Consider the following 13479-nt stretch of genomic DNA (forward strand, 5'->3'; position numbering starts at 1 on the left):
CAAGCAGAAGAAAAATCTAAAACAAAAAAAAAATAGTGTCAGGTAAGGGCAGTGACTTGCTTAGATGTCACTTTTGAAACCACCCTGGAGGAGTCCCCACATTTCCCAGCCCCTCTTGGATGTCCTCTGTTGTGAGGTCTCTCTGCTGACTCTGTCTGGGCAGGGATGAGCACCAGACAGGGCTTGGGGACAAGGCTGTGTCCTTGTCCCCTGGTGGGGACAGAGCATTTGGCAGGGCCATGCTCCCTGCACAGTGACCCTGTCTCAGGGTGAGCCGTCGGTGCTGTAGGGCAGAGAGGGAAGGTGGTGTCACACATGGCTTCCCACCAGGGCTGTGCCACCATCTGTGCCAGGGGAAACCTGTCCTTTGTGAGGAGCTCTCCCTCCCTGAGTGGTGGCAAACGGCCCAAAACCAGCAGAAAAGTCTCCCACACAACTTCACTGATTTCATTTCCCCATAGCTGCCCCTGCTTCAAAACCTCAGGGTGCTAAAACTGAGCCTCCTCCCAGATTAGCCATGAAATGCTGTTGGTTAAGGCAAACATTCCCATTCCTGGAATAATGTAGTAATCTGAAATTTAATTTTTTTTTTTAAAAAAGCCACCCCAAAAAACCCACAAAAAGTGCAAACAAAAAACAACTGTCTTTAACCTCTCAGGAAATCTTGGCAAGGGGTCATGCAAAGAACACAATGCTTTTTTATGTAGATCAAAACATTTCATCTTAATGTCTATGAGTCAAAAGAAATAATTCATAGAAATTCAACTATTCATTCAACAATCTTCTTTCTAAATTGCTGCCAGGAACTCCCCTACTCCCATTCCACACTTAAAAAAACCCACCAAACCAACCAAGCAACAAACAAAAACACACACCACAAAAAATCCCTAAGAAAAAAACCCACCCAAACAAAGCAAAACAAAGAAGCCATCACCCAAACAAACAAAATTAAAATAAGCAAAGAAAAACAGCCCCAAAAATCCAAACAAATTCAAAAAGTAAAGCTCTGCTAGGGTTTAATTGACTCTTTTTAAAATGAGAAATTGACTTTGAAATGGATAAATGGAAATTTTCCATTAAAAACGTGTAGTTGCATAACTCCAGGTAGCTCTGCTCTTCCTTAAGCACTGTGGGAGCAGGGGAGTGAGACCACCTTGGTGACAGCAAGGTGCAGGTGGGAGCAGCATGCAGACCTGGCAGGATTCCCATTGGGAAGGGGATGAGGCCGAGGGGAGATGATCCTGCTAGGTAAGGCAGCACAAAGTCACAGAAGCACAGAATCAATCACAGAATCACAGCATGAGCTAGGCTGGAAAGAACCTTTAAGACCCTCTAGTCCAACCCATGACCCAACACCTCCTCATCAAATAAACCCTGGCACCCTGTGCCCCATCCAGTCTTTTTTAAACTCCTCCAGAGATGGTGACTCCACCACCTCCCTGGGCAGCCCATTCCAGAGCCCAGTCCCTCTTTCAGTGGAGAATTTCTTTCTGACATCTAAGCCAAACTTACCTCGGCACAGCTGAAGAAGTAAGGCAGCAGCCCTAACTTCATTGTGGTATTTGCTGGGTCCCCAGGATGAAGGAGGAATTGATTAATCTGACTCCACGTTCTTAGAAGGCTAATTTATTATATTATGGTATCATATTAAAAGAATGCTACAATAAAGAATACTAAAGAGCAGAGAAAGGATACAGACAGAAGGCTACAAAGAACGATCATCAAAACTCGTGACTGCTTCCAGAGTCCCAACACAGCTGGATGGGGATTGGTCATTAAGTACAAACAATTCACATGAAACCAATCAAACAACCACCTGCTGGATAAACAATCTCCAGACCACATTCCAAAGCAGCAAAACATGGAGAAGCAATCAGATAATTATTGTTTTCATTCTTCTCTGAGGCTTCTCAGCTTCCCAGGAGAAGGATCCTGGGCAAAGGGATTTTTCAGAAAATATCACAGTGACATCTCTTCCCAAAACCAGAGCTGCTGCACTGCTGATGGGGCGTTTTCTTCCCCAAAAAAATCGACAGTGCCACACATCACGGATCCAACCTTTACCTCCCCTTTACTCCTCCTCCAGGTGGCTGCCAAAGCTGTTCCCCTTCTCCCTGCTGTCTCAGTGCCTGGTAACTCTCCTCTCTCCCTGCTCCAGGTGTGGTGTTCCCCTACTCCCCACGGCTGGGGCGGTACAACCTGAACTTCCACGAGGCGCAGCGGGCGTGCGCGGAGCAGGACTCAGTGATGGCCTCCTTTGACCAGCTCTACGACGCCTGGAGGTCGGGGCTGGACTGGTGCAACGCCGGCTGGCTCAGCGATGGCTCCGTGCAGTACCCCATCACCAAGCCCAGGGAGCCCTGTGGGGGCAGGAACACCGTGCCCGGGGTCAGGAATTACGGGTTCTGGGACAAGGACAAGAGCCGCTACGACGTCTTCTGCTTCACGTCCAACTTCAACGGTGAGAGCGTTTCCTTCGCCTTTCCCTCGTAAGATGGCTGTGCTTAGGCAAGGTGCTCCAGGGGCAGAAAGGGGTGTTTGGTTTGTCAAAAATCGTGTTAGACCTGGAAAGTGCTAGGAATTAAATAAGCAAGGTAATAAAGTAATTGTGGGGTTTCCAAGGGTGCGTGCGCGGAGTAAAGTTTGCCGACACGGTCACGTTGGTAGTTTTTACAACTCAGAATTTGTACTGGCAGGATTTTCTAATGTCTCCCCTTTCACTCCTTTAAAATTTATACATACCCTTCATACATACCCCATTAAAATTTCAACACACCCTTTTAATGCTGGCGTGTAACCAGCGTTTAATTCAGTCAAAGCGATGAAGGATCCTGCAGTTCATTAATTAAAGGTTTCCTGTTGAAGTCAATAATTCTGCTCCTGTTGGTTAAATATGTCACCAAAACAAAATTTTGATCATCACTGCACCTATTCTGCAGTGTCCAGCAGCTCCTGCTCATGTACCAGGTCTAATATGACTAATAGCTCCTTATCAGCAGACCTATTTCTAGATTTATTCATAATTTAGATTTCTAATCTTAGTATGCTGCCAAACCATCGATCACTTTTGCTCTGAGGTTGGACTTCTGTAAACCTTACTTTACCAACTGCAAGCTTTTTTTTGCTATTAGTTGATATATTTTTTTTAAGTATGAAATGGAATTAAATGACCCAATCTCAGCTGTCTATCATTTCAGGGTTCACCTAATGTCAGGAAAAGATTTAGAAAGCATTGCTGTGAATGCATCCATTCCTCTACAGCATCCTACTTGTGGATAATTCCTGCACAACTCTGCACAGGTTTGGCTTGCAGCCCACTCAGACCATGGACTGTGGCCCTTTTATATTTATGCACAGATTGCTTAGCCACAGTGAAGCAGTTTTGTCCTACAGCACAGCAAAAAATTAACATAAGCCTTGGTTTCAGAAGATGTGCTCCAGTGCTAAGTCTGCACCAACCTCCACAGAAAAAGACCCATCAAAAAAAAAAAAAATAGAAAAGAAAAAAGAACCAAAACAAACAAAAAATTCCTACCCTCTTAGAACAAAAGCAAAAACAAAAACAAAGTTAAAAAAAAAACACCACAAAACAAAAAATACATACAAGAATAAAACCCCCAGAGAAAAAAAAAAAAAACAACAGGAAAACCCAAACAAATCCTTAAGCCAACAGTATTACATTTGGTTCAAAGTGATCTGAAACAAAAGTTTGGCTGATTTCTTTATCATACTGCCTCATCCCATTAAAAGCTGGCTTAATTTTTCTTGCTTCATTTATCCAAGCTGAAATCCTGTATGAACTCATCTCTTCTATACAGATTTAACCCTGTGCTGTAGAAATATCACAAGATACTAAATAATCAAACAGAAATAATTACAATGTGACAGCTGCACTTTTTCTAACCCTGGCAGAGTAAAACCTTGTGACTACTGTTCACTGATCACCACCCTTTTACACACCAGGAGCTGAGCAGCATCTCTTAAGGAACAAAAAACACAATTTCTGGGGGAAGGAAAGAAAGGATAATAAGTACTGACTAGGATAAATATTAGAAAGAGAGAGAGAAAGTGTATAGAAAGATAGATAGAGATATATAGATTATATAGATATATAGATATAGATTATGTAGATGATATAGATATAGATTAGATATAGATATATAGATATAGACACAGATGAGATATAGATATAGATAGAGATGATATATATAGATATAGATATAGATGTAGATATAGATTAGATATAGATATATAGATATAGATATAGATATAGATATAGATATATAGATATAGATATAGATATAGATATAGATATAGATATAGATATAGATATAGATATAGATATAGATATAGATATAGATACAGATATAGATATAGATGTAAATAGAGATAGAGATAGAGATAGAGATAGAGATAGATAGATAGATAGATATATAGATTAGATTATATAGATATAGAGATAGAGATAGAGATAGATTATATAGATATAGAGGTTATAGATAGATATAGATATAGATATAGATAGATATAAATTATATATAGATGATATAGATATAGATAAGATGATATAGCTATATATAGAGATATAGATATAGATGATATATAGATAGATAGATATAGATATAGATAGATACAGATATAGGTAGATATAGATATAGATATAGATTAGATATAGATATAGATTATATAGATATAGATATATAGATATAGATAGATATAGAGATAGATATAGATAGATAGGTATTCCCCACAGTTCAGTGTCAAATGTCTCTCATGACATCAGTTGAAAATCCAGATTTCTGCTCCTCTCAGCTTCCACTCCCTTAATTCACCAGATTACATTTTCCTCACATGTCCCTGCTGTGTTCTCCACTGCTCCTTGTCCCAAGCTCACCTCCATAACCACAATTAAGCCAGACACTCTGCCAGCTCCCTGTTTTCAGCACAGCATTTTGGATAAAGGGTGTTTAATGGCATGTGTTAGCTCTCTCACTGCTGAGGGAAAAGGTTATAATGACCCATTTTGCCACCAGGCTGGGATTGGCATTTGCCAAAGATAGTGGCTGCAGGCACAAAAAAACCCCAAAAAACAAACAAACAAACAACAAAAAAACCAAAACAAAACAAAAACAAAAAACAAACACACACAAAAAAACACAACCAAAAAATAACAAAAACAAAAAAACCCCACCAAAACCAGGGAACAAAAAGGAAAAGAAAAAAAAAAGAAAAAAACACCAAAGGGGGAAAAAAATCCCAAAGTATTACTGCAAAACCCAAATACAGCTCAGGAACAGCCAAGGAAAACAAGAGGTGGTTGGGACACAGAGCATTCCCAGTGGCTGCTGGAGTCTCCTGATAGCAGGAAACAGAGGAGCCTTCAGCTTTATGTAATGGAGATGGGAAAATTCCAAGGGCCACAGGAGCAGGGAAGGATAAGGAGAATTTAAAAAAAATTGTGGGAGCTTCTGTAAAAAAACGAGTGAGGTCTAGATAACTTCTAAATGGTTTCTCTGTAGGGGAAAAAATTGCCCAAATACATTATGATCTCAGAGATTGTTTAAAAAAAAGCTTCAATTTCGAATAATTCAGCTGTAAAAGCAAAAAATCTTGGTCTGAAATACATGCAAAGCTTGTTTTTTACCTGAAGAAGAAAGGGAAAAGCCATGGTATTTAGCCATTTGGGTAAAAAAAATGAAACTGCAGTCATCAATGCAGAATTCAAATCCAGGTGCAGCGTTTTCCCTGTGGAATTATTGCATCCCAACTGTGATGTCCTGTATACACAAAAAATAATGGGTAAAATGAAGCCATTATACCATTAGTAAAAACATTTACATGCTTTTCTGTTACCTGCACAAGAAAATAGTTTAGGCAAAGCTGCAATATCAAATAATCTTGTTACTTTATGAAATAACCCTCCACGATGACTTTTCATAGACTAAGGCAAATACAAGATACATTTTGTTCTGCCTGTTTTATACTGATTTATACTCAAATCTTTCTGTTGGTCCACACAAGATTTGTTCATATTTTGTATCCAAGAACATGAAATAATTTCATATCCTTTATATCTAATAGTACCAGCAATCTACCAGTTTATAAAAATACATATAGTGGTGTGTTTCATAAAACAAAGCAAAGAGTAGCACAGCCTGATGCTGCCTGAGTAATCCATCAAAATATTTTGAAATAACAAAACATTTTCTGCCTGCACTGGATGGCAATATGTTTCCCAATCTGTTTTTACATTCCTTGTGCTGATAAAGGCTATTGAAAATTAACGTAAACAAGTGGGGAGGGTCTAACCTAAATTTGAAAATTCCACATTGGAATTTCCTGGTGTCTGAGGGCTCAGCTTTGCTCTCTCACAGCCAATTTCTCCATCACTTGTCCTGCCCAGAGGAAGCCACTTTAGTCCATGTCATCTTTAGAAAAGCTGAGGTGATCCAAAGTTTTGCCAGGGCTGCAGATCACCCCAATTTCTCTCCTTTCCTTGTCCCAAGGAATGAGGATGTTCCTCTCCCATGCAATCTCTCCAGAGGATCAGCTTGGGGAACTAAATCCTTTTGTTACAATCTTCCCCACTGAGCCATAAACCAAAGAATGTATAATGGAAGAGCTGAGTGGTTATTCTTTATTTATTTTCATAGGTCTTCTGAAGGACAACAGTTCTTTTTTTTTTTTTTTTTTTGAAGGAAAATCCCTGAGATTTAGCACTGAAAAGTGCTAAAAGAGCTAAATGTGAATGTATTTATCAGATCCTCTATAATACAGCATTTTTAAAGAAAATAAAACAAAGTCCAAGTGCAGCTTGCATCACACTTTCCCCTCATTAACATGCATTTTGTTATACTTTGTCCGCAGAACCATAGTGCGTAATTGATCTTTCATCAGCTCCAGGAGAATCAAGTAAAAATCTTATTTTAACAAAGTTAAGAACACGAGGAATACATTTTTGAGAGCATGTTCAAAGCACAGCTGTGAGCCACCTGTTTATTACAGCAGTGACAAGCAAACCACCTCTGCCATTTAAATGGGAGAAAGCTGTGGAAAGTCCTGTCTGAATAATGCTGACTGTTCATTTGAGAGTATTTTGTCACTGGGAACGTGTAGCAACTGTTCCAAAAAGAGAAACTGAACCCTAAGTAAAATGACACACCCTTTATTAGCAGGGATTGCTTCTGACTCACCAGAGTCATTACTGGTATTGGTGTGTTCAAATTATTTTTTTCTCACATATTTAATTCAAAATCAGTTATTTGAGGGGATCACTGGATGTCAAAATATTTACCAGGTCTTAAATATCTCTCTCCTTTTTTTTTTATTTTTATTTTTAAATAAGAGAAACTTACTAATAAGCCTCTCAATTGAGCACTAAGCTTGAAGAAATCTCCAAGTGTGATTCATCCCTCAAAATTCCACAGTCACAAGGGTGTGGGATGTGTATGTCAGTGGCTGGAGTTTTCCTCTTTCAGCTGTTCTGTTGCACACAAAAATCTTAAAATAGGTGTTCCAGATGGGGTTTGGGCAGGTTGGCACAAACCCTCTGCCCCTTGGCTTGGGTGTGAGGAGTTAAATCAGACAGGATCCTCTGCAGAAGTGACCCAACCACCAGGCATGAATGAGAGAGAGACAGAAAATTCCTCCCCATCCTTCCACAGCAATTAATAAATTCTGAGATTGAACAGTTAGGAACCCTTCCCAACTAATATCAGGGGGGAAAGCTGCAAATCTGCACAGAGTTTATTAATGGAGTTTTATGTAATCAGACATTCTGGATACACATTGCAGCCCTGTGGGGTTTGCTATTAAATCTCTCTTGTTTGAGGGAGGAGCAGAGTATGGGAGTTTTTATTATTGAAGTCATATGTCAAAAGCCTGACCTTACTGCAAATCCCTAGGAAATTGCATTCCATTGACACATGGTTTGAAGAGGAACTCATAAACTAGGTGAAGTTTACCCACTATCAGTCCAAACCCCTGTTCCCCTAAATCAGAAATCCTGTTTGCTTTGGGGAAACCTCTTATGGGTGTATCAGTAACAGGATTCCATTTAGCAGACATTCCCCTTAGCAGCACGTTGTAAATGCTCTCAGCTTGCCAACACAGAGTTTTAAAAAAGTGTTCTACAAAGAGATGATTACCTGTTCTCAATAGTTTTCTATGGAAATTCTGTAGATGCTGTCTCTGACATCAATGAAATTTTTCAAAAGTTTCTTCTCCACCACAGCTGCAATGTAAATGCCTTTTTTTAAAATGTTCTCGTCTTGATATACAATTTCCAACCTTTAGACAGGGTTCATTAAATTACTTTTATATTGTCATCTGACTTTCCTTCATTTAGAAAAAAAAATCCTGTTAGATTTTTGCAGGAATATGAAGTTGATATAACTCTTGCTCACCACTTTTTCTTCACCAAGAAAATAATCTCATACTAGGCAAAGTTCTGTGTATCTACCTGATTTTTGTGAGGCAGAAAGTGGATATTGTCTTGGAGTATATTCTTAATTAAGCAGTAAAGAGGCTGCTCTGGAATTAGAAGGTGCCAAGAAGAATATAGAAAAAATTTATTTTTTCACCTATCTCTCCTCTTCAGGAGCAGGCAGATTGAAAAGCTGTGAAATTTGGAAATTACTGAATGCCTTCAAAGAAACGTGATTCTTCTGCAGTCCACTTGGCTGTCAAAGCAGTGATGATAAATAACCCCAAGTATAATGAATGAAATGCTCACAATGAGTGTTTATTGCCTTGATAAATGGAATCAGTATTAATATTATTGATTAGCTGGGTAGACTTTGCTTTTTGGGCTTTATTTTCTGGCATATATTTTCATTACCTTGAGACAGGGAACATTTTTCTTAGCAGCACTATCAGTTCAGTCTCGTGTTGTGGTGAGGATATACCCTTTGATGCCTAAAGAGGAACAGAGCTGCAGAACTGCTGGTGAAGACTTACAACAGACATAATTTTGCTCCACCACAGGCTCAAACTCCCCTCCTGAGAAGCTGTTGGATATGTGGCTTTCTCACCAAAAAAAAAAAAAAAAATTTTTTTTTGGCTTGTATTAAATCAGAAATAAGGTCACCACCTGTCAGAGAGCAAAAGAGCAAGTGTCACCTGCAGCTGCCCTCCCCTAAAATGCTATCACTGAATGTGACTTCAGGTGGAGATGCCATACTTTGATATTAGAAGAAATAAATATAGCATTGCCTTTTCTTTCTTTTTTTTTTTTTTTGTTATGCTGTTGTTGTTGTTTTTTGTTCAAATACTCAGTTTTCTGTGCCTGAGCTGTTTTTTGAGTAAGGTTTTTTTTTTCCTCCTGACACTTACCAATTCACCATACAAAAAAAAAAAAAAATCACAATATTTTTACTAACACAACCTCCAGCTGCCACAGACCTAAATTAACCAGTGTTTCACATGGTCCATCAACAGAACATCTCCATTTCTCCTCGAAAGTCAGTGTTATTGTATTGTTGCCTGAAATCAAAGCAGAAAAAAAGCCTTCCCACAGTATTAAAATGGTAAGACAAAAACAAGAAGTTTCTTATTGGATGCTTCCAGGTGTATCTATAGTCATGAGCTATAGGCACAATGGTATTGAATTTCTGCAGTTTTTATAAGGTTAATTAATTAGGATATCTAAGAGGTACATCCAGCAGGAGATTCAATTGCCTCTTGGGTTGGTGCAAGGGCTTCTATGTCCCAATTCCTGTTATGGTTTCTTATAGGTCCTTACTTGAGAATAAGACCAAACAGTATTTCAGGAATGTGCTAAAAGGTCAGCTTGTTACTCTAAAATCTTAGAGAAAGGGTAGGAAAAATACCAGGAGCTGTATAGCTGGTATACAGAGGTGTGGATATATGAAAAGTGTATGAAAAGTGCATAAAAAGTAAAAATCTTTAGGCAACACCATTGAGGTCACAGAATCACCTGGAAGGAGGTTGTAGCCAGGTGGGGTTGGTCTCTTTCTCCAGACAGCACTGACAGAACCAGAGAAGACAGTCTCAAGATTCTCCAATGGAAATATAGCTTGGATAATAGGAAGCATTTTTTTACAGAAAGGTGATAAAGTTCTGGAATGGCTGCCCAGGGAGGTGGTGGAGTCCCCATCCCTGGGGGTGTTTAACAAAGCCTGGATGTGGCACTGGGTGCCAGGGTTTAGCTGAGGTGTTAGGGCTGGGTTGGACTCGACGATCTTGAAGGTCTCTTCCAACCTGGAATTCTGTGGTTGGACTCGATGATCTTGAAGGTCTCCTCCAACTTGTCTCATTCTGTGGTTGGACTCGACAATCTTGAAGGTCTCTTCCAACCTGGAATTCTGTGGTTGGACTCGATGATCTTGAAGGTCTCCTCCAACTTGTCTCATTCTGTGGTTGGACTCGACAATCTTGAAGGTCTCTTCCAACTTGTCTCATTCTGTGGTTGGACTCGATGACCTTGAAGGTCTCTTCCAGCTTGGCTCATTCTGTGGTTGGACTCGATGATCTTGAAGGTCTCTTCCAATCTGGTCATTCTGTGGTTGGACTCGATGATCTTGAGGGTCTCTTCCAACCTGGAATTCTGTGGTTGGACTCGATGATCTTGAAGGTCTCTTCCAACCTGCAATTCTGAGATTCTGTGTGATTCTGTGATCCCAAGATTTAAACCCACAAAACACCTCCAACACCGCCGACACCCAACCTCCGCACCGCTAACAACTCCACCTTTCCCCCTTTCCCCTTTCTTCCCAGGTCGCTTCTACTACCTGATCCACCCCACCAAGCTGACCTACGACGAGGCCGTGCAGGCCTGCCTGAAGGATGGCTCCCAGATCGCCAAGGTGGGGCAGATCTTCGCTGCCTGGAAGCTGCTGGGCTACGACCGCTGCGACGCGGGCTGGCTGGCGGACGGCAGCGTGCGCTACCCCATCTCGCGGCCGCGGAAGCGCTGCAGCCCCAGCGAGGCCGCCGTGCGCTTCGTCGGCTTCCCCGACAAGAAGCACAAGCTCTACGGGGTCTACTGCTTCAGGGCCTACAACTGAGAGGGTACACCTAGAGCGTGAAGGGGTTTTGGGTTTGGTTTGGTTTGTTGTTTTTTTTTTTTTTAAGTGTGAAAGATGTCTTTTTTTGGGTTTTTTTGGGTTTTTTTGGGGTTTTTTTTTTGGTATGAACTCATGCAAGCTGCCAAAACTGTGATAAACCTCTTTTACTTACTGTAAAGAGTAATTTCTGTAGACACTTCCTCCCCCAAACCCATTGGTTTGGTTTTGGTTTTGGTTTATTTTAGTGTTTTCTTTTTTTTTTTTTTTTTTTTTTTTGTGAAAATATCATTCCATAGATATTTTAAATTAATATAATTTAATGGGAGCTCTAGGTAAGGAACTTTTAGATTCAAATTTTTAAGCTATGTCATCCCAAAAAAATTATAATTTTTGTGAATGGGGCATGCAATAGAGCTTGACAATTGCTAGGGCACAATTATGGAGTGTAAGGCTACTCAAAGCAGAAGCTTTTAAAAGCACAGATTTTACACATTTGTACCAGTTTGAGAAACACTGCAAATTGATTATGACAGGAATTTTAACATAAAACAATCTTTTTGTTAAAGGGGATCAGTGAGGTTTCGCAAAGAAATCTCACAACAATATATGTTAGCAAATAACTGTTTTCACTGGTTCACATGGGAACAACAGAGAGTTTAATCAAAGCAGCTAAAACGGTCCACAAAAATAGGACTAGTTTTACAATTTCAAACCTTGCCTTTCTGAACAATAAGCTTGTGGTCCCATGCATAGGAAGAAGCACAATTAGTTCTCCTGGACATTTCAATTGTGTTTTCGTTGTGTATAAATCATTGAGTGAATAATTAACTGATGAGAAAACTCTTCTTTTCTTCTTCTCTCCAATTAAAGATGCCTGAGAAGTGTTGTATTACCTTTGAGTAGCTTTACTGAGCTATTTTTAAACTCTTAAAGGCCATTTGCTAAGCAGCATAATAGCATCTACTCAGGGCAGTTGTATAAATGAACTGCTGGACAGAGAAATTGTAAACTTTAGCAGCTTGATTTTACATTAGCCTTTGAAATGTTATTGTCTTAATTAAAGAACATTACCGTATTTAATATTTCTTAGCTATTTACACATCACAAGAAACAAAACTTAGAAAAAAAAATATTTAAAATGGTGAGGTCTCAAACAAAGACTATTAGACAAAATCTGAAACCAGCCATTAAGTTTTAGAAGAAAAAAAGGAAAAAAACCATTTCATTTCCTTACATCTTATTTGTATCTAAAAAGTACATCTGTTTTTTAAGCTACCAATGAGATAATATAGTATCGCTAGCCCTGAATTATTTAGTTAGTCCTCCTTAGAGTTAAGAAAAAATAAAGCTATTGAAATACTTCTTTTCACTAAATCTGCAGTGGTCTAGGTGGAAGATGTTTACCTAAATCTGCCAGTGTCAGAGAAAAACACGCACTGTGCATGGTGCCTAGGATTTTCAGAGCTGCCTAAAGCACTAGGTCCTCCCTAAGTACCAGTTTGAGGGAATTTGGGATTTCTAATGCAAACTCGCTTTGGATGCAGCAATTCTTGGTGCTCATCTTCAGCTACCTTAATGCAACCAGTTTTTCAGAGAGCAGGTGCTCGAGGCTTTCTGAAAATTTACTCCACTTATGGTGTCTCAAGCTGGATATCTGAAAAAATAAAAAAAAAAAAAAAGGCAGAGAGGCCACTGATTAAAAATATCTTGGCCTCGGGTAATCTCTTCAGCATTTTTTGATGTTCTCTATCCAGTATTGGTGGTTCTACCACTTAAAAATGGAGAACTCTTTTTCCTACTCTACGCTCTCTGACTACGAAGAACTCAGAGGACCAACATTTGTATTTACACCAAGTTTTATAGCTGCCCACTGTTTCCATAATTTAAACGAGGTGTAGTGGTATTTATCCAACTAGGACACAACCTGTATGCTTTCATGGATGGTTTGGTGTAGCTATTTTCCCATGGATGTGAGTAAATAAATCTCTTTCCCAGAGTGGTTGTGGTCCATTTTTAAGACTCTGTGAGCAAGCCAGGGATAAGATATGGAAAGGGGCCGTAGCATAAAGTGTATTTTATTGGAGTTCATTCCCACTGAACTCAGAAGCAAATTTCCATCCTTCTGGGGATATTTGCATCCTCTGTGGATATCTGTTCATACTTTGCTGATGGAGCAATGTCAGTGCCAAACCCCCTCCTTTTTTTTATCCACCAGGAATTGGATTTTCTCAAAACGGTGTCCCTTAGCTAGAAATAGAGACTTACTACAGGTCAAGTCCCTAAAACCATGCAACCTTTCTTGAACAGCCATTTTTGAAATCAGTGCCCATTTCACACATTTCTCAGGCCATTCAGAGCCTTCTCTGAAACCTTTGGGGAAAAAATAAAGGAAATGGAAATAGAAATGTTAAGTACCCAACAAGGGAAGGGAGTGGGGTAGGCAAGAGTGGAC

General features: G+C 39.6%; 1 protein-coding gene across 2 annotated transcripts in view; it reads left to right on the forward strand.

Moving 5' to 3' along the window:
• Positions 1-11105, forward strand: part of HAPLN1 (hyaluronan and proteoglycan link protein 1) — a 32333-nt gene extending 21228 nt beyond the window's left edge. For both annotated transcript variants that reach the window (XM_059874196.1, XM_059874197.1), the window contains 2 exons: positions 2159-2461; positions 10738-11105. In XM_059874196.1, the coding sequence (XP_059730179.1) occupies positions 2159-2461; positions 10738-11027 (593 nt within the window). In that variant the 3' untranslated portion in view covers positions 11028-11105. The remainder of the gene's footprint in view (positions 1-2158; positions 2462-10737) is intronic.
• Positions 11106-13479: the final 2374 nt, after the last annotated feature.

The sequence above is a fragment of the Haemorhous mexicanus genome, chromosome Z (genome assembly GCF_027477595.1).
Source record: "Haemorhous mexicanus isolate bHaeMex1 chromosome Z, bHaeMex1.pri, whole genome shotgun sequence".
NCBI lineage: Eukaryota > Metazoa > Chordata > Aves > Passeriformes > Fringillidae > Haemorhous > Haemorhous mexicanus.